This window comes from Budorcas taxicolor, chromosome 6, assembly GCF_023091745.1.
Source record: "Budorcas taxicolor isolate Tak-1 chromosome 6, Takin1.1, whole genome shotgun sequence".
NCBI lineage: Eukaryota > Metazoa > Chordata > Mammalia > Artiodactyla > Bovidae > Budorcas > Budorcas taxicolor.
The window spans coordinates 105,090,342-105,111,008 of NC_068915.1; the positions used below are offsets into that span (position 1 = coordinate 105,090,342).

Below are 20,667 nucleotides of genomic sequence, written 5' to 3' on the forward strand. Positions count from 1 at the left end.
TAAAATTTTTATTGAAATAGTTTGTTGTGATCCACACAGTCAAAGGCTTTGGCATAGTCAATAAAGCAGAAATAGATGTTTTTCTGGAACTCTCTTGCTTTTTCCATGATCCAGTGGATGTTGGCCATTTGATCTCTGGTTCCTCTGCCTTTTCTAAAACCAGCTTGAACATCTGCAAGTTCACGGTTCACGTATTGCTGAAGCCTGGCTTGGAGAATTTTGAGCATTTCTTGACTAGCGTGTGAGATGAGTGCAATTGTGTGGTAGTTTGAGCATTCTTTGGCATTGCCTTTCTTTGGGATTGGAATGAAAACTGACCTTTTCCAGTCCTGTGGCCACTGCTGAGTTTTCCAAATGTGCTGGCATATTGAGTGCAGCACTTTCACAGCATCATCTTTTAGGATTTGAAATAGCTCAACTGGAATTCCATCACCTCCACTAGCTTTGTTCGTAGTGATGCTTCCTAAGGCCCACTTGACTTTCCATTCCAGGATGTCTGGCTCTAGGTGAGTGATCACACCATCATAGTTATCTCGGTCATGAAGATCATTTTTGTATAGGTCTTCTGTGTATTCTTGCCACCTCTTCTTAATAATTTTTTTCTGACAAAATGTGGTCCACTGGAAAAGGGAATGGCAAACCACTTCAGTATTCTTCCCTTGAGAATCCCATGAACAGTATGAAGAAGAAAGAGGGAAGATTTAGGCAAAATCATGAAGGGTGGCTAGGTGTGGCAATATGGGCCTTTGACTAGAGATTTCCTTTTATGTTTTGGGGAACCCGTAAGACTCTATTTGAAAGAAGAAATCTGCAAGAAAATGTAGTTTTAAGATTGCCATATTAGCTAATCTCTAGGCTCATTTCAAGCCATCTCATTCACGGAGTCCATCTTTTACTTTTCCATTGGACCTACTTCCGAGAAACCCATTCTTGTGTCTTTTATTAGGACATTCTTCCCTGATGGCTCAGACAGTAAAGAACCTGCCTGCCAATGCAGGAGATCCCTGGGTTTGATCCCTGGGTTGGGAAGATCCCCTGGAGAAGGAAATGGCAACCCACTCCAGTATTCCTGCCTGGAGAACGCTATGGACAGAAGAGCCTTGTGGGCTAAGGTACGTGAGGTCCCAAAGAGTCAGACATGTCTGAGCGACTAACGCTTTTTTGCTTTTCTACTTCCTCCTACCAGGGCCCAGGTTCCCACCCTGTCTTCTAGAGACAAGTTCTGCAGTCCCTGCCTTCGAGGAGCTGGAGATCTATTGTGGACATAAGGGCCAAATAAGCAAGCACTTACAACATGGAGTGGAAAGACCCATGATATCAGGAAGCTGAGAAGGGCTATCACCACTCAGCCAGGTCACTCAGATCAGGGACATGAAGAACGAGAGTGGGGGCTGGGGTTAGATGACTGTAGATGGCAGTTCTCAAAGGTGGAGAAGCTGATGGCCTGGGTGATGACATAGAGACATTGTAAAGGGGTCAGTGGAGTGCGAAGGTGGCCCGGCAGCTGGGGACAGATCGGAGAACTAGGCAGACGTGGTCGGAAGCTGACTGCCAGCCCAAGGGGTCCATGCTTCATCCTGTAGGTGTTGAAGAGCAGTTGAAGGATTTGACCTTGGAACTGAGATCCTCACTTGTGTTGCAGAACATTCATCGTAGGCGTGGTGTGAGACTCAGAAAGTTTAGCCTGGAGGTGGCTGGACCAGTCAGGAGCCTCCTGAACAGTTAAGAGATGATGAGTCTAATAGAAACAGTTTATAAACTCACCAAAGTGAAAGTGAAAGTGAAGTTGCTCAGTTGTGTCCGACTCTTTGTGACCCCGTGGACTGTAGCCCACCAGGCTCCTCCGTCCATGGGATTCTCCAGGCAAGAATACTGGAGTGGGCTGCCATTTCCTTCTCCAGGGGATCTTCCCGACCCAGGGATCGAACCCAGGTCTCCCGCATTGCAGGCAGACGCTTTAACCTCTGAGCCACCAGGGAAGCCCTATAAACTCACCAAGGACTATTTATATCATGACCAGCACTGACTAGAGCCCAAACTGAAGAGAAATAAATAGAGGCCACAGGGTTAAAGGAACAGAGACTCAACAAAGAGCTGAGAAGTCGTGGGTTCGGACTCACTTGCACTGTTCAGTCCTCTGTGGCGTCCAGCGAGTGACTCTGTCTGTGAAGGCCAGGTTCTCAGTGGTTAAAGGCCCTGGAATCCATTCCATCCAGCTCTCAGCTTGGCCACTTTTCTGCTGGGTGATCTTGAGCAAGTCACTCAATCTCTCTGTGCCTTTGGCCCCTCATCTATGAAATCATTTTCCTCCCCAAAGAGTTACCATGAGGATTTAATGTGAAGACAGACATAAAGGATAATGCTGGATCCACAAGAATTACAAAATTAAAAAAAAAAACAAGCTGGAGTGACTGGCGGGGGTAGGGGGTTTTGACATCATTGTTTCCACCTTGTGAAAGAAGGGTTCTAGACTTGTTTACTTCTCAGGTCTACGAAGCCATGAATAATTTACCACTATCTCCCCAGGCAGCAGCACAGGGGCCAAGCTTTGGCAACTAATTGAACCGTGCAATGCCCAGCCACAGGGACTGCCATAGAACAGCTCCAAAGGACGACAGGAAATTGCCAGACAATGGGAGGCAAATTACCTTTAGCCTGTTTTATGATATTAATGTTCCTGCCTGATTCGTAGAGGTTGTCGTTAATCCATGTCAAATTTTTCTCAGGAGGGCTATAACAATACTCATACATAGAACCCTTGTGTGGATGGGCCAGAGTACACACACTGTTGCATCACAGAGCAGGTCATGCTAGTTAACTCCTTAGGGATTTGCAGAGACAGCCCCACACTACTGAACACGCCGGCACCGGGAGGAAAACAGTACAGAAGTCTTTACAGACCAGGCTCCTGGAAGGGAAGACCACGCCAGACAAAATTATGTCAGCTCAGCGGCGCCACCTAGTGTCCCCTGAACAGCAGAACTAAGACAGGGTGCTGCTGCTGCTGCTGCAGCTGCTGCTGCTGCTGCCGCTAAGTCGCTTCAGTCGTGTCTGACTCTGTGCGACCCTATAGATGGCAGCCCACCAGGCTCCTCCATCCCTGGGATTCTCCAGGCAAGAATACTGGAGTGGGTTACCATTTCCTCCTCCAATTCATGCATGCACGCTAAGTCGTGTCCAACTCTATGCGACCCCATGGACAGCAGCCCACCAGGCTCCTCCATCCACAGGATTCTCCTGGCAAGAACACTGGAGAATACTGGTTGCCATTTCCTTCTTCAAAGACAGAGTGTGCTCAGTTGCTAATCTGTGCAGAATTCTTTGTGACCCCATCGACTGTAGCCCACCAGGCTCCTCTGTCCATGGGATTTTTCCAGGCAAGAATACCAGAGTGGGTTGCCACTTCCTTCTCCAGGGGGAGATCTTCCCAACCCAGGGATTGAACTCTCGTCTCCTGTGTCTCCTGCATTGGCAGGTGGATATTTTCTGCCACCTGTGCAGAAAAAGTGAACATGTCTGGCCTGAGACTTCTGGCCTCTGAAAGGCCTGCTTGCTAGGTGAGTCCTGGGCTGGCGTTGGGGAACTTGGATCTGGGGAGGGAACACACCATTCCTAGAAGTGAGAAGAAGGGCTCCTGGGACTTAAAGTGTGCCAACAGTGTGGTCTGTGCTTCTTTTCTGGGAGTCAGGAATTGTGTACGTGTCTCAAGAAGGTGACTCTGTGACTGACCCCTGATAAACGCCCTAAATCCTGAGTCTCTGATGAGCTTCCCTGAAGGAAGACTGCTCACAGAGGTGTCATAGCTTGCTGCTGGGGAAATTAAGGGCATCCGGCCCACGTCCACAGGAGACGACCCTGGTCTCCTCTGCACTTCACCCCAGGCACCTAACTCCTCGGTTGATTTTGCTCTGCATCCTTTTGCTGTAATAAATCAATCATGAATAAGCCTCGTGATAAGTCTTATGGGCCCTTCTAGCAAATGATGAAGACTAGGGTGGCCTTGGGGACCCCAACCCATCTCCAGGGCCCTTAGGAAAGCATCCAGCTCCCTCTTGACTTAATATTCACTTTGCAGCTCTGGGGTGTCTTCTTTTCTTCCTACTGTGAGATTCTCCTGGAGGAGTCTGAGCAACTGAGGAGTGAGGGAGAGGCCTCTGTACTTCTTGACATCTGAGAATATTTAGCCCACTCAGCTGGCTTTCAGAACGAACACTGAGCGTGATGAAAGAGGACACAGTAATTGCAAGCGATCATTGGAGAGGAAGGCTTCCAGAATTTTCTGGGTTCCTCCCTCAACTACCTTCGTAATGAGGAAGGTGGCCCAACCCTTGGGTTTAATTATATAGAGCACAAAGAAAGAAAGTTTCATTTTCTATGTGGCCCAAGGCAGGAGCTGAGAGAAGAATATGTGCTTCCAAATATCCCTCTTATTAAAAAAAAAATTGATCTGGAGTCTGTCTGCTGCTGGGACATTCTTTTGAGGGATCGCATAGCTATGCTAAGGGCTTCCCTGGTGGCTCAGATGGTAAAGAATCCATCTGCAATGCAGGAGACCCCAGGTTTGATCCCTGGGTCAGGAAGATCCCCTGAAGAAGGGAATGGCTACCCACTCCAGTATTCTCGCCTGGGAAATCCCATGGACAGAAGAGCTGGCAGGCTACAGTCCATGGGGTTGCAAGGAGTCCAACACAAATGAGTGACTCACACACACACACACACACACACACACACAGCTGTGTTTGCAGGAGGACAGGGCATTTATGCAGACCTTCACTCAGATAACATTTCCTACTCCTCTCTGTGAGCCCTCTGTTTGGCTGGAGTGAAAATGGTGAGTTCTTTCATTACTCTTCAAATTGCTTATGGCTGCTGAAAATCAGTCTTGAGGCAGCAGGGGATCGCAAAGGACACCCTGATTCAACCCAAGTGCGAGGTGATGGTTTTGAGCACCAATTACTGAATAACTTATTTGTAGAACAACCCGGGTTTGCAGCCGTAACAATCCTGCAGGAAGGACTGGGTGGGGATGAGTGGTCCCTAGCATGATGGCTAGAGTTAGTGCTCAATAAATCTCAGTGTTTTTCTCCTGCTAGGCAGAAAGAGAATGTTTCCAGTTTTATCTGCCTGGGTTTGTTCATACCAGTTATGTCATCCAATCTCCTCCATCCTGACTCCCTGCCTTGCCGGGCTGGCTGTCGCTGGGTTCCCTCTGTCTGGCTACAGCAGCCAGGGCGCCCACCCCTGGAAGCAGAGCTGCTCTGAGCTGGGAATATGGTCCTTTGCCCATTAGGCTCAACAAAGGCATTTTCTCCCAGAAGAGCTTTATGAAATGAAAAGATTTTGACTCAAAGAGGCAGGCATCTGAGCTCCCATAATCTGGGGACCCCAGGAGTGGCACCCACAGTGTGGAATATTCAGACATCAACACCCCAGGCCTGGAAAGGCCCCCTCCTCCTGTCAGCCAGCAGCTCTGCCGGCTCTGATTAAAAGCAAAAATGACTCAGAGATCCCAGATTAAACAGTGCAGCAGCATCTTGTACTAGAGGAAAATTGAGAGCAATCTAAGAGGCCCGCTCTGGGAAGGTGGAACAGCCATGGGCTGCAGCAATACACAGCTGTTAGCAATCCTGGCCATGGGGAGTACTCAGTAATGCGGAAAAAATGCTTACAAAATAAATACTGAGCTCCCAAAGAGGATATAAAATGCATATGTGGCTGATCTCTGGGGAAATAAGAAAAGGGAGATTTAGACAAAGTCTTAAAAGTGGCCTTTGGGTGGGGCTGAGATTGTGACTCCCCATTGGCTGAGTGGCCTTGAGTCAGTTACCCCATATCTCTTCCTGCCCCCCAGGCTCCCTGTCTTATAAAATGAGGTTACTGTCACAATCTCTAGGGCTTCCAAGGTGATCCTAGTGGTAAAGAACCTGTCTGCCAAAGCAGGAGACATAAGAGATGCGGGTTCCACCCTTGGGTCTAGAAGATCCCCTGGAGGAGGGCATGGTGACCCACTCCAGAATTCTTGCCTGGGGAATCCCATGGACAGGGGAGCCTGGTGGGCTGCAGTCCATGGGGTTGCAAAGTGTCAGACATGAAAGAAGCAATGGAGCACGCATGCACGCATGTCACGATATCTGCCATGAAGGCTGATATCCAAATGAGAGATTCAGTTCCTGCTTCATAGAAGGGGAATCGTAGCAGCAATACTGTGGTTGAATTATTGAACTTGTGCTATTTGTTTTTCCTAATAGCAGCCTGTTTTGCTTGCATAACTAGTGAGACAGGATGAGAAAAAAGGAAAAGAGAAAAAAGGAGAAAGCAACAATGAGATTCCCAAATCAGAGGAAATGCTGGTCCATGATGAAATTAATCAGATGCCTATCTCATCACAATAATGGCCAGTTGTTTCTGAAATGATAAGATGCGCTGGTTTCTCCTGTAATCTTAGCCTTCTCCCACCAAGAGGTGGAGCCCCACTCTCCTCTGCCCCTACTGGTCCTGATCCACCCGGATGTCTGTAACAAGCTCTATACCCATCAGCTCTCCTGTTTAATAATTTTCCCTGTTAAAGACCTCGGAACACACAGAGGCATCCCATGATGTGCCCTGCTTTTCTGAGAGCAAGGGGGCCTCCAGAACAGCGGCTTTAAAATGGCAGCCTGGGGTGGGATTAATTGAAAGGACCACGACTTGCTTCTGCTTCTCTGTCTGCTGGCTCATTGGCATCTTTGCCTGGGCCGGCATTTAACATCTGCCGCTAACTGGGATGGCTCTGCTCTTGGAGAGAGAGGTGATGATTTTACTCCTTATTACCGCATGTTTACCTGCCCTTAGGGAAGGGCTGGGGAGAGGAAAGTGATAAACTACACCATTGCTGCTGGGAAATGTATGATGAGTCAAATTAACTGTTCTGCTGAAGCCCTGGGCTTAAATACTGACCCTAGGGCAGGGCAGGGGTGTGAGCTTCTGTACCCCCTCCCTAGAAAAGAACAAATGTCACCAACTCAGAAATCACTGGAAAGGTGACTCATTCATTATTAAAGCCAGACCACTCACTGTTATTTTTGTGGAGGCTGGCGTTGTTTCAACTGAGTCCTAGTTTATGTGGCTTGGGAGTAGCAGGGCCAATAAATTAGACCCCCTTGACAAAGCAAAGTTCTCATTTTTTTTTTCTTTCTCATTCTCTCATTTAACAAACTTTTTTCCAGTATTTTTACGTTTAGAATATACTTTGTAGGATATCCATTGTATACATAAAATGTGCAAGCACATGTGTTCAGTTGTGTCCGACTCTTTGTGACCTCATGGACTGTAGCCCACCAGGCTCCTCTGTCCAAGGGATTCTCCAGGCAAGAATACTGGAGTGGGTTGCCATTTCCTCCTCCAGGGGCTCTTCCCAACCCAGATATCTCCCAGAGGCATTGATAGCCAGATCCTTTACTCCTGTGCCATCTGAGAAACCCACACATACAATATACAGTTGTATAATTAAGAATGAACCAGCAGACAGAGACATCAGCAGACATTCATATGCAGGCTTTCGTGCGGACATAAGTGTTCAGTTTATTTTGGTAGATACCAAGAAGGATGATTTCTGGATTGTATGGCTATTTATAGCAGCTTTATTCATAATTGCCAAAGCTTGGATGTAATCAAGATGTCCTTCAGCAGGTGAGTGGCTAAATAAACTAAGGTACATCCAGACACAGAAGCTTTCTTTGTGACTCAGCGGGAAAGAATCTGCCTGCAACGCAGGAGATGCAAAAGAGGTGGGTTCGATCCCTGGGTCAGGAAGATCCCCTGGAAGAGGAAATGGCAACTCACTTCAAGACACTTGCTCCTTGGCAGGAAAGCTATGACAAACCTAACCAGTGTATAAAAAAAGCAGAGACATCACTTTGCTGATAAATGTCCATATAGTCAGAACTATGGTTTTTCCAGTAGTCATGTATGGAGGTGAGGGTTGGACCATAGAGAAGGCTGAGCGCCAAATAATTGATGCTTTCAAATTATGTTGCTGGAGAAGACTCTTGAGAATCCCTTGGACTGCAAGAAGATCAAACCAGTCAATCTTAAAGGAAATCAACCCTGAATAATTCATTGAAAGAACTGATGCTGAAGCTGAAGCTCCAATACTTTGGTCCCCTGATGGGAAGAGCTTACTCATTGGAAAAGACCCCAATGCTGGGAAAGATTGAGGGCAGAAGGAGAAGGGGATAACAGAGGATGAGATGGTTGGATGGCATCACTGACTCTATGGATATGCATTTGGGCCAACTCTGGGAGAGAGTGAAGGACAGGGAAGCCTGGTGTGCTGCAGTCCCTGGGGTCGAAAAGAGTAGGACATGACTTAGCAACTAAACAACATCCAGACAATGGAATATTATTTGGAGCCAAAAACAAATGAGCTTTCAAGCCATGAATAGACATGGAGGAAACTTTAATGCACATTATTAAGTAAAAGAAGCCAACCTGAATATATTTCATGAGTCCAAATATGTGACATTCTGGAAAGGACAAAATTACTGACATACCTTGAGGATACTTTGACTTTGGTTCCAGAGTCTCACAATCAAGTGAATATCACAATTAAGTGAGTCACATGAATTTTTGGTTTCCGAGCAGGTGTAAACGTTCCATTTACATTACACTATAGTCGAAGTGTGTAATAACGTGGTCTTTTAAAACAATCTAGATATCTAAATTAAAAAATACTTTCCTGATAAGAAAATGCTAACTAGCGTCTGAGTCTTCAGCAAACTGGGGTCTTTTTGCTGGTGGAGGGTCTTGCCTCCATGTTGATGGCTGGTGACTGATCACGGTGATGGTTGTTGAAGGCTGGGATGGCTGTGACAATTTCTTAAAATAAGAGAATGATGAAATTTATTGCATTGATTGCCTCATCCTTTTGTGAATGATGTCTCCATAGTATGCAAAGCTGTCTGATAGCATTTTACCCACAGCAGAACTTCTTTCAACATTGGCATCAATCCTCTCAAACCCTGCCATTGCTTTAACAACTAAATTTATGTAATACAGTCTTCACAGCGTCTTCACTAGGAGTAGATTCCATCTCAGGAAACCACTTACTTTTGCTCAGCCATGAGAAGCAACTATTCCTTTGTGAAAGTTCTATCCTGAGATGGCAGCAATTCAGTCTTCAGGCTCCGAGCTTCCCAGGTGGCGCTAGTGGCAAAGAACCTGCCTGCCAATGCAAGGGACATGAGAGACGAGGGTCCGATCTCTGGGTCATGTCAGACTCTTTGCAGCCCCATGGACTGTCGCCTTCCAGGCGCCTCTCTCCACGGAATTTTCCAAGCAAGAATACTGGAGTGGGTAGCCATTTCTTTCTCCAGGGGATCTTCCGGACCCAGGGGTAGAACCCGAGTCTCCTGCATCTCCTGTGCTGGCAGGTGGATTCTTTACCACTCCATCACCTGGGAAGCCCAAGGAAATAAAAGAGTGCAAATCCCCAATGCTCTTAAAGACAAATACGGACAAAGCAGACCCCATCTCAGGATGACATCACAATGACAAAATCAAAGCCAGTGTTCGGAGAAGCCATCTAGTCCTCCTGGCTTTGCAAACCATTTTCAGTATCAGAATCAAATTTTCAAATGAGCTGACAGAGCCCCAAACATAAAAGAGTTAACAGAGTGAAAAAACAGTGCTTTTCTGCACAGATGGAGGCTGGATCCCTGAGGCATGTCTGCAAAGTTAGGGCTCCTGGGATCCCTTTGAGATGCACTGATTCGGCCTCCCCCTCTGTTTTGCACACAGCATGCTAGGCCCCCAAACAAGGAGAAGCCTTACAAACACCCGGCGAAGTCCATAGCCTGCACTCTGTCTCCTTAGCTCATGCCCTTACAGCTCTCCAAAATACGTCCTGGGCCCCAACTGTATCAGACCTGTATTTCTGCAAATGTTTTATATCTCAGGCTTCCGTGCCTTTGCTCCACAGTCAACATGCAGCTCTGATATCACCTCCTCCAGGAAGTCTTCCTGTCCCACCACCCTTGACCCATCCATTTTACCCTAGGGATGGAGGTTGGTCAAGTAGAAGCCAGCACCTCCAGGAATAGGTAGAACCTAAACCTAACAGCCTAGGTGGGTGCAAACCAAACTTTCAAGTGCAAACCAGCAGAGTGGTGTTGGGAGGGCCTGGGGAACCGCACCTAACGACCTGATTTCAGAAGAAAACAAGAGCCAGTGAGGCATCTTAAACCAACAGATACCCAAGTGGCCTCTAGCTGTGATTAAAAGCCATAAACGCAGACAAGAAAAAGAAAAAACAGATCAGGGAAATGTTTCTATGCCCAAGATCCCTCCGTGAGCCTCAGATTCCGTGTTCCTTGCCCCGGAATAAGACCCTTAGGATCTGGACCCTGGGACCTCCCACGACCCCACTCCTTTCCTTACACTCTCCCAGGACCCTCCAGGAGCAAGGAACTGATCCCACGCAGGGCCATCATCCTCTGTTTCTGTATCTCCCACCTCTCCCTCGAGCGCGCGGACTGCTCTTCCTTCCTCTAACCCGCCCCTCACCCCAGTGTCCAGCCGGTGTCTGGCACAGAACCGGCCCGCAAAGGTTTGCAGAATGGGGTACCATCCAAGCCTTGGTGGTAACACCCGGTTTTCCGCGTGGCCGCAGCGCCCTCTGCCGGGCGCCTCTCGCGGCCGCGGGGCACTCACCGGAGTCGGGGTGTTCACCACGGAGAGGTTGTACCCGTAGAGGAAGGAGGAGCCGAAGGCGCCCATGAGAGATGCCACGATCAATGAGCAGGACCAGTCCTGGGAAAGGAGAGCAAAGGACGTCAGAGGGGGGCAGTCGGCGCTCGGGGGGGGCACAGCCAGGGGCCCGCAGGACGCAGGTGGGCTGTCCTCTTCCCTGGGGAGGATTCCCAGGGTAAGGATGCAGCTGTCCAAGAGGGGCTCCCGGCCGGGACCGGTCCAGGTGGGCGTGGCCAGTCCAGGGAGTTCAGTTTGCCTTCAGTACCCCCCCACCGCCCCCTCTCCCACCGCCACACGACTGCCCCCTTTGTCGAGCTGCAAGAGATCTGTGCAACGCAGACCTAACGTCCTTTCGCAGGTGCTATTAGCAGCTACAACCCGGTGATTTTAGCAGAATCTGGCCAGTCTCTGACTCATTTCCGAGGTAAAAAGCAAAGCCAGGCTAAGCTGCCAGCGGCAGCAGCTGGGTTCTCGCTAAAACCTACGGGCCAGACATCTGTTCTCAGCCCTTTCTGGGAATTCTCCCACAGACTCTTAGGATCAGTACATTTTATCTTGATTTTACAGGTGAGGAAACAGAGGCACAGAGTGAAGGAAAGTTACTTGGCTCAAAATGGCCTGGAGTTAAAACTCCCCTCTGGGTCCTCCCCACCATTCTATGCAAAACAAAGAACTCTCTCACCTGGAAAAAACATTTACATTAAGGTTGATTCGGACCCAGCCTCTGGCCAGCTCCAGAATTCCTTGCTCCAGCCGCTTAAGAGATAACTAATCCGAACAATCTTGGAGAAAAAACTGGCCCCCTTAAGACAGTAGATTTCCACATATGTATCTATATATACTTACTCTTTTCTTGGGTCAGTGCAGCAGCTCACTAATCTGACTGCTGCCCCTTCTCGCCTCATTAAAGGTGATCTGTTCCTGTAAAGTGCCAGTCTAGTTCTTTTTTCCGAACCTTGCCATCTCTAACTCCCTTACCCTACACGGAGCAGTCCTTGGTGGTGTCTTGGATGGAGACCAGAGCCCACCCAGGTGGTCGGGCTCCAGCCGCCCCTCCCCTGCAGCACCCACTGCACCACACTGCCTCCTCCTCTCCTGGGTGCAGCGTCTCAGGGCTAACGCTGCTGACGGCCCCAGGAGGCACACCCATCCACAGGTGCTCTGTTCCAGGCTGAGCTGTCCACCTACAGGCTGGTGTGAGCACCTTAGGAAAGGACCTGCAGACAGAGAGACAGGGCTTGGCCTGGAGGACCAAGCATCTGTCTCCATGTAATTCTGCCTGCTGGACCCATCCGTGGATGGCCAGAGCCATTACAGGACTGGGAGTACAAGCAGCTGGGCCCCTTGGCAAAGGCTGGCCAGAAGGCAGGGGCTGGAGGTAGGAAGGTGTTGCCATCCTAACCTGGCCAGGAAAGTGTGGACCACTTGTCAGACAGGGGGACCCGGTGCTCTGGGAAGGCACTTTCTCTCCATCATTTTTCGTGTGTGTGTGTCTGTGTGCGTCTGTGTGTGTCCTCTAAGTGCTGGATCCTGACAAAGCTCCAGGGTTGCAGCAGTAGAAGTGATATTAATAGATGAGGTCCATGGTTTAGGGAAGGGGATAAATCAGACACTGACCAGAAAAGGAAGCTAGACTCTGACAGCCCGCTCCCTGCTTGGCCCAACTTGGCAGCCTCCTCCAGCACCGGCTCCAGTGCCGGACCACTTCAGCATGGCTGTGGGAGTTGTCCAGGGTCTTGACCTTTCTGAGCCTCAGCTTGCCCAGGTGTAAAATGGGCAAATTGTAGCCCACAGCTGTAAATTGTAGCCACAGCTGTATAGACTTGTGGCTGTGCAGATGCCCAGGGATGCTGAGGGGTGTGTGCACATAGCCAATGCTCTGAACAGCTGTTCACTCTGTTTTCCCTCTCTGCTCCTTCTGACCAAGCTGTGCTGAATAGCTGTTGGCCAAGCTACATGCCAGCGTCTCTCACCCTGGTTAAAACCTCTGTGCCCCCTGAAATCCTCGCTTCTGGAGACCTTCATATCTAAGACCCATTGGAAGTTGCCCTGAAAATCCCACCTCCTCATTTTCACTTTTCTATCAATTTTGTCTGACCCCCGTCTCTGCCAGTTTCAATTGTGTGAACTCAGACCAGTGATATAGCTCCTCTGTGACTCAAAGTCCTCATCTGTGAAATGGGGATGTTAATAGACCCGTGATGGAGTCCAAGCAGACCAAGAAGACAGCAGACAAATGTCTCAAAACAACCATCTTATCAGGGTCTGGATGCCTGGCTCTTTTCTAGAACAGAGATGGGGGGCGGGGCAGTTGTGAGGAAACAAAGTAAAAAGATCATTAATCTTGCAATATCTCCTGGAATGATCAGTCTCTGGCAGGGGCTGTGTTAGCTTTTTCCTTTCTGCAGTGTTCTGAACAAAGGCACTCGAACAGTTTGGCAGAGGGACAGGGTTCTCTGAGGCAGGCCCTAATGTATGACCGTAATAACAAAACCCATGAAAAGCAAGTTAAAGAAGCAGTTCCAAAACGGAGTCAGAATTGGCCCTTCCCTGCAACAGACCCACCGCATGGGATATTCTGCAGAAGAAAGAAGTTACAGTAGGTGTCCAGGGGTAGGTACCCTGAGTATCAACAGCAGAGGCTGGATAGTTGGTTTGGGTCTTACTTTTTGAGGGTGGGGGTCTTGCTTCCAGGCCCCAAACCTGCTGAGAAAGTGCTCTGTAAATGCTGGTGATTGGACAGAGGCCAGAGGAGGATTTACGGACCATAGAGATGGAGGTTGGCAAGTGTGGGGTCAGAGTACTCTCTGCAGTAAGAGGAGCGGGAACTGAATGGGATGCACTGATGGAACAGAATCACTTTTGGACACAGGCCCGTCCTCCATTGCCTTTCGTTTTTTTTTTTTTTTTATTGTTTATTTATTTTTATATTTTTTTACTTTAATTTACTTTACAATACTGTATTGGTTTTGCCATACATCAACATATCCACCCCAGGTGTACATAAGTTCCCAATCCTGAACCCCTCCCCCACCTCCCTCCCCGTACTGGGTCATCCCAGTGCACCAGCCCCAAGCATCCTGTATCCTGCATCGAACCTAGACTGGCGATTCAGTTCTTACATGATGTTATACATGTTTCAATGCCATTCTCCCAAATCATCCCACCCTCTCCCTCTCCCACAGAGTCCAAAAGTCTGTTCTATACTTCTGTGTCTCTTTTGCTGTCTTGCGTACAGGGTTATCGTTACCATCTTTCTAAATTCCATATATATGTGTTAGTATGCTGTATTGGTGTTTTTCTTTCTGGCTTACTTCACTCTGTATAATCGGCTCCAGTTTCATCCACCTCATTAGAACTGATTCAAATGTATTCTTTTTAATGGCTGAGTAATACTCCATTGTGTATATGTACCACAGCTTTCTTATCCATTCGTCTGCTGATGGACATATAAACAAGGTGAAAAGACAGCCTTCAGAATGGGAGAAAATAATAGCAAATAAAGTAACTGACAAACAACTAATTGCCTTTCGTTTTTAAACTCATCCTCTGGGGCTCAGCTCAGATGTTGTTCCTTTTGAGCCCTGGGCTGTGCGGGCCCCTGGGCTTCTCTCACTCCTAGCCTTGGTCATTACGTCCTTGTCTGCACACATCGGAGGGCAGAGAAGCGCAGGTGAGAGCCCTGTCCCCCAGATCCCCCACCCCTGCATGCCCGCCAGGTCTCAGCACCCACCCCAAGGTGGGGATGGAGATGATGGGAGGGGATAGCGCAGCGCACATGATGAGTGCAGGTCTCTGCGTGGCCTCATTGCCTGAGCACAGCCACGCTGCCGCAAGAAGCTGGCGGGAGCCCAGGGAGCTGCGACCTCAGAGCTGGAGCCCCGCAGCCAACGTCACAGGGTCCAGGAGCCAGAAGTCAAGACCAGAGGCTTTTCAGGAAGGCGGAGGGAGCCCTCCGTGGCCCGGACAGAGGCCAGGTGCTGCGTTTACCTTTTTTCTCCTCCTGCCCAGCATCACAGTCCTCGGATGGGCACGCTCGTGAGGCCCTTGGTGGCTGTGGCTAAGGGGAGCTGAGCCCATGTCCTGTATGGTGAAGACCCGCCCGCTGGCCCTCTCCGCAGCTGGCTCACCCGAAGCACCTCCGGGAGGGACTCTACCCGGCCATCTCCCTGAATCAGGAGGCAGAGTCCACGGAGGGAGGGCAAGGGGGCGCTGAACAGGAAATGTGGCAATTGTATCTTGTCTGAACAGGAAATGGGCAATAAAAATTTTCCCCCATTCACAGGTCTTCACCACAGCAGCTGGAGAGCCCTGAAAAGGAAATTTCTCTTCCCAGAAATCACCACCCTGTGTACCTGATTCTTCTATTTAAAAAAAAAAAAACAAGAAATTGCATAGTGTGAATTTTCATTTGGGGCAAAATGAGGACTGCAGCCCAGAAGACAGCACCTCAGATAGCTCTGAGAGCCTGCTCCAAAGAGACGGTGGGGGAAGGTGAATATGATTTGGGTGAAGGGGTTGGTTTAGTCGCTAAGACTCTTGTGACCCCATGGACTGTAGCCCACCACACTCCTCTGTCCATGGGATTTTCCAGGCAAGAATGCTGGAGTGGATTGCCATTTCCTCCTCCAGGGGATCTTCCCGACCCAGGAATCGAACCCTGGTCTCTTGCACTGCAGGCAGATTCTTTACCAACTGAGCTATGAGGGAAGCCTAGTGGTTTTAAAGAAAAGGCAGAGTAACCAGAGATCAAATTGCCAACATCTGCTGGATCATCAAAAAAGCAAGAGAGTTCTAGAAAAACATCTAGTTCTGCTTTATTGACTATGCCAAAGCCTTTGACTGTGTGGATCACAAAGAACTGTTGAAAATGCTGAAAGAGATGGGACTATCAGACCACCTGGGTGAAGGAGAGTTCATGTAATCAAGCACTTAGCTTGGCAAAAGTTTTCTGCTAGTCACAAAGAGCAGATGTCACCACGAAGGGATGAAGTGCTTTTCTAGATATGAAGAGATGTAAGAATTGAGCTCATAGTATCAGCTCCTGAAGATATCTAACTATCTGAAGACCTGCCCTGCCAGTTTCCCCAGAGCACAGAGTGCCCCAATTCCCTATCTCCACCCTGAACTCCCTTCAGGGGATGTTGAACATCAGCAGCTGCAGGAGCTGAAGATTTAATCTTTGCAGAGGTGGATGAACGTGAAAGTGAAAGGCGCTCAATCATGAAAAGTCGCTCAGTTGTGTCTGACTCTTTGCGACCCCATGGACTGTCCATGGAATTCTCCAGGCCAGAATACTGGAGTGGGTAGCCTCTCTCTTCTCCAGGGGATCTTCCCAACCCAGGGATCGAACCCAGGTCTCCCACATTGCAGGCGGGCAGAGGTAGAAGGCAAGTGCCAATTTGAAGTTGACACTCTCTCTGGTGTCTTCTTCTTTCCCCTCTTAAGGCCAGCATGCTGGGAGGAGAGCAACTGGCATGAACCCAGAACAAAATCTCCCTGAGGCCTGGGACAGACAGATTACTGGCTATCGGAGAAGCCTGGCAGGGTTCCAACCGTGGCTCCACCGCTATTTAGCTGTGTGTCCTTAGGCAAGTTGATATGCTTTTCTGAGCTACCACATTTACCAGTGCAAAATGGGAGCTTGATCCCGCCCTGATGATCCTGCAGAGTTATTCTGAGACTCAAATAGAAAACGCACAGTCCTGAGCAACATATTGGAGATCAAGAGGGGCTGCCCTGTAGCTCTAGAACAAGCAGGGAAGTTGTGGGTTTGGAAAAAAAGAATTTGCCACCGGTTGTTACTCTGCCCTGCTCATTCAGGCAGGCTGGCTCAGGGAAAGCATTAAGGAGGCAAGACCCCTCATGCACACCAGGATGCCATGCGAATTAACTCCTTGTACGGCTGAATTGCTCGGATGTCAGAGAAGGGCCTTAAATCATGTCCAGGACATGCCTTGGCCATTTGCGCCCAGAGCAGAGACCAGGTGCAGAGGCTGGCAGAATGATGGCAGGCTCGGGAAACAGAGGACCCCTAGAAGGCCAGGGTGTCTGCAAATCCACAAAAGAGAGACCCAAAGACGGCAAGCTGGGTTTAATGGAAAATGCATGATGAAATAAAAGCTATGGATCACGGCAGAATTTCTGGGAGCGTGGATTGGCAAGTGCACATAAGCACATCCAGCTCTGGGGATGCAGATCAGTGGGAAGGGAGCTGCTCAGTGGGGAACTGAAACTTCCAAAAGGAAAAAGCCAGCCCTGAATAATTAGGCTGGGTATCTACCGAGTGCATGAATCATTCAGTCCAATATTCATTCTGCATATCAGTCATGCAGGGAGGCCTCTGGGAGAATCGGCTGTTTCTGAAATCAGTTTTCAGCCAGTTGGCCAGTTCCCCTCACAGAGCCGGGTCCAGAGCAGAGTTCTAACAGGGAAGCTCTCGATTGTGACATCACATCCAAGAGCTGAGGATTCCCCTGGGAAACACAGAGGAGGCACTGAGGCAACCTGGGGCTGACCCAGGAAGACTTCCTGGAAGAGGTGATTCCAGAGCGGACTCTTATAAGATGAGTAAGCCAGGGGAATAACGCAGGCAGAGAAGGGCGTGGGGTGAGAGGGCAGAGCCAGTCCTGCAGACATGGATGCCCGGGGGTGTGGGGAGAAGCAAAATAATTGAGTGAGTTGGGGCCTAAAGTGTGGGAGGGGCAGCATGGCTATTTCACTGTGCAGAGAGGAACCTGCTCTGTGGTCCCGTGGGGTATCTTCATCATCTCATTTCCTTCTCCACCCGCTCCTTGTCTAAGGCCTTTCCACGTAACCACCCTGGTCTTCTCATCTTTAACCAGGGCCGGTGGGGGTGGGGGGGGTGTCTCCCTGATCTTGCTGAAACTCATATTGGCCTTTTTCATTTAAAATTGTTCCATGTCCCCCATGGTGGTTGAAAACACTAAAGGCCTGACCACCCAAAGGGGCTGCAGATGAGGTGGGGAGAGGGGGTGGAGGGGGGGTGGTGGAGGGTGGGACAGCCTTCCAGCAGCTGCCCTGACCCTGCGCTGCACGAGGGGCTCTCCCAGAAACCCGGACTGGACACCACTCAGTGGAACAAAAGAAACTTGTAGGAAGTCACTTCTCCTTTTCAGTTGTGCAGCCTGGAGGCGGTGCTTAGCCTGAAGAGTTCTTCTTATTGGTGAAACTGACTGTCAGTTGTTGTCTCCCCCCAGCCCTCCCGCAAACCAGCCCAGAGGTGAGCAGTGATGTCATGCACCTGAGATGGGGGCCCAACTGTTCTGGCTCGAGTTCTAGGCCGGGCTTGCCTGTTTAAGAAGCCTGGCCTTGGGGTTAACCCTGCTTTCTTCCTTCAGACAAATGGGGGTGGGTCTTAGATTTCCAGGGGGCACCCCAGAGCATTCCAAGGTGAGAAAACAGACAGCTCCATTCTTTTGAAAGCCTCGATGATCCTGATGAGAGCTGCTCTCTCTGCTTGCCACAGCTCAGCGGGTTAACCCCCCGCCCCAGCCCCGACAGTGGTGCCTAAAGGATCGCCTGGCTTTGGGTCTCAGCCCTGCTTCTGACAACCTGTGAGTTCTTGGGCAAGTTTCTCAGCCTCTCTGACACGGTGTCCTCATCTGTCAAATGCGCCTGATGATGGTGCCACCGCCTTAGACTTGCTAAGATTTGAGGAGTTTGTGCATGGAGAACGCTAAAAACCCTGGAACCTAAAACAGCACCTGGTCTACAGCTAAGCACACAATGAATATTCATCATTGTTTTTCATATCCCCCTGTCCCCTCAGTGAGCTGTTTCTGGGCCCAGTGCTCTCGTTCTCATCCTTTTCTCAACAAAGGACACGGTGAGCACTCCCTGTAGAAAGGTCCCCCCTGGGTCCCCCTGTCCCCAACCTCCTGTCGGTGTTCACAGCAGCAGAGAAAAGGGCTGGGGCCAGTGGGGTGCAGCTGGATCATTGCCAAGGCCAGTTTCCCCGCTTGAGTACCACGCCTCTGTGATGAGCACCATCCAGTGAGGCTCCGGTGAACCAGATGACAGCTAACCGGGGCTCCGCGTTAACCATCTCCCAAGACACATCTACACTGCTCTGCCTTCTGCCAACTGTTCCCACCTGCAACACCACCCGCCATCCCACCAGGCTCAGGAGGATCCTCTAGGCTGACGCCTTAGACACCACAGGCAAGAACAGAAATCTCCAAATCTGATGCCAGCCCCCCAGCCACATGGTCTGTGGCCTACGCTCCCGGACAGGTCCTAAGGCAATTCACTCTATCGAGGATGTGGCCGGGGCTTCCCTAGAGGCTCAGATGGTAAAGCATCCACCTGCAATTCAGGAGACCTGGGTTCGATCCCTGGGTCGGGAATGTCCTCTGGAGAAGGAAATGTCTACCCTCTCCAGTATTCTTGCCTGGAGAGTCCCAAGGACAGAGGAGCCTTGGCGGACAGTCCATGGGGTGTCAAAGAGTCAGACATCACTGAAGTGACTTAGCATGCACACACGCAGTACAGTTGTAACCCAAATCCCTAGCGCAAAAGAAATGGGAAACCATACAGCTTTTCTGGAGTTTGAAAATATGTCTCTAGAGCTAGTGTTGGACAGGGAAGCCCGGTGTGCTGCGGTCCGTGGGGTTGCAAAGAGTCGGACACGACTGAGTGACTGAACTGAGCTGAACATCATAGTGTGTGCATGTTAATCCCAGTCTCCCAGTTCATCCCACCATCTCTCTTCTCCCCCTGGTATCCACACGTTTGTCCTCTACATCTGTGTCTCTATTGGAAAAGAATATTTTTAAAAATGTGTGTCTCTATGCATAACTGAATCACTTTGCCGTAGAGCAAAAATTAGCACAACATCAGCAATACTTCAATTTTTACAAAACAATTTTTTAAAAGAAGGATGTGGTCATAGCCCAGCATTCCTGGGTGTGCCGGGCCTGTCCTGACACTCATACACTCCCCCCCACACACACCTTTTACCAGTGCCCCTAATTTTGCTCATCCTTCAGTGCTCAGCGCCCTCGCCACCTCCCCCCAGGAGGGACCACCTTGGGGTCACCTAAACACTCCTACCAGGGAGACATAAGGGAACCAGGACTGACCAGTTTCTTTTTCTCCAAGTCGCTTCCTTTGTTATCTGCTGAGTCTTTTTCCCTGAGCTTCATGGTTCCTTGTCAGCCTTTAGACTGGGCTTTTTTGTTCCTGAAAAAGAGAAAAAAAGGGAGAAGTGGTTAGACAGACGCTGGCTGTCACAGATGAGGAACCCAGGGGAGGGGGCCCTGGTGAGGATGCCAGGGTGGTGGGCCCAGCTTCCCCAGAGTCCCGGGCGCCTCTGTTCCTCTCCGGCCTGTTTCTCCATTTACGAGACGGTCGGGTTGCACCACTGCTGTGTTTTCCCACCCCTGCCACATCGCTGATCAAGTACTGGCCCCTCCCCAGGACATCCTCATTTGTAAGGTCCTCTTATGATGGGGCATGTTTTGGAAACCCTAGACTTTCTGTCCTTACGATGTGAAAATAAAAGTAGCATAAATTCAAAGTGCAATGTCGCCTGTCAAATTGAAACGATTACCAAACAATTAGCACAATTGTAGAAGCTTCCCAGGTGGCGCTAGTGGTACAGAACCCGCCTGCCAGTGTAGGAGGCATAAGAGAGGCAGTTGGATCCCTGGGTCAGGAAGACCCCCTGGAGGAGGGCATGGCAACCCGCTCCAGGATTCTTGCCTGGAGAATCCCATGGACAGAGGAGCCTGGCGGGCTACAGTCCACGGGGTCACAAAGAGTTGGACACGACATGCATCACAATTGTAACCCGAATCCCTAGCACAAAAGAAGTGGAAAACTCTATAGCTTTTCTGGAGTTTGAAAATATGTCTCTAAAGCTGTAAAAGTATTTCAGTCCTTTGGCCCAACGACTCCACTCATAGTTAGCCTCAG

At 49.6% G+C, this 20,667-nt stretch overlaps 1 protein-coding gene across 1 annotated transcript in view; it reads right to left on the reverse strand.

Moving 5' to 3' along the window:
• SLC2A9 (solute carrier family 2 member 9) overlaps window positions 1-19,895 on the reverse strand; it is a 215,093-nt gene extending 195,198 nt beyond the window's left edge. Inside the window, exons 1-2 of the mRNA XM_052642178.1 lie at window positions 19,833-19,895; window positions 10,690-10,788 (exon numbers count right to left, since the gene is read on the reverse strand). Of these exons, the coding sequence (XP_052498138.1) occupies window positions 10,690-10,788; window positions 19,833-19,895 (162 nt within the window). The remainder of the gene's footprint in view (window positions 1-10,689; window positions 10,789-19,832) is intronic.
• Window positions 19,896-20,667: the final 772 nt, after the last annotated feature.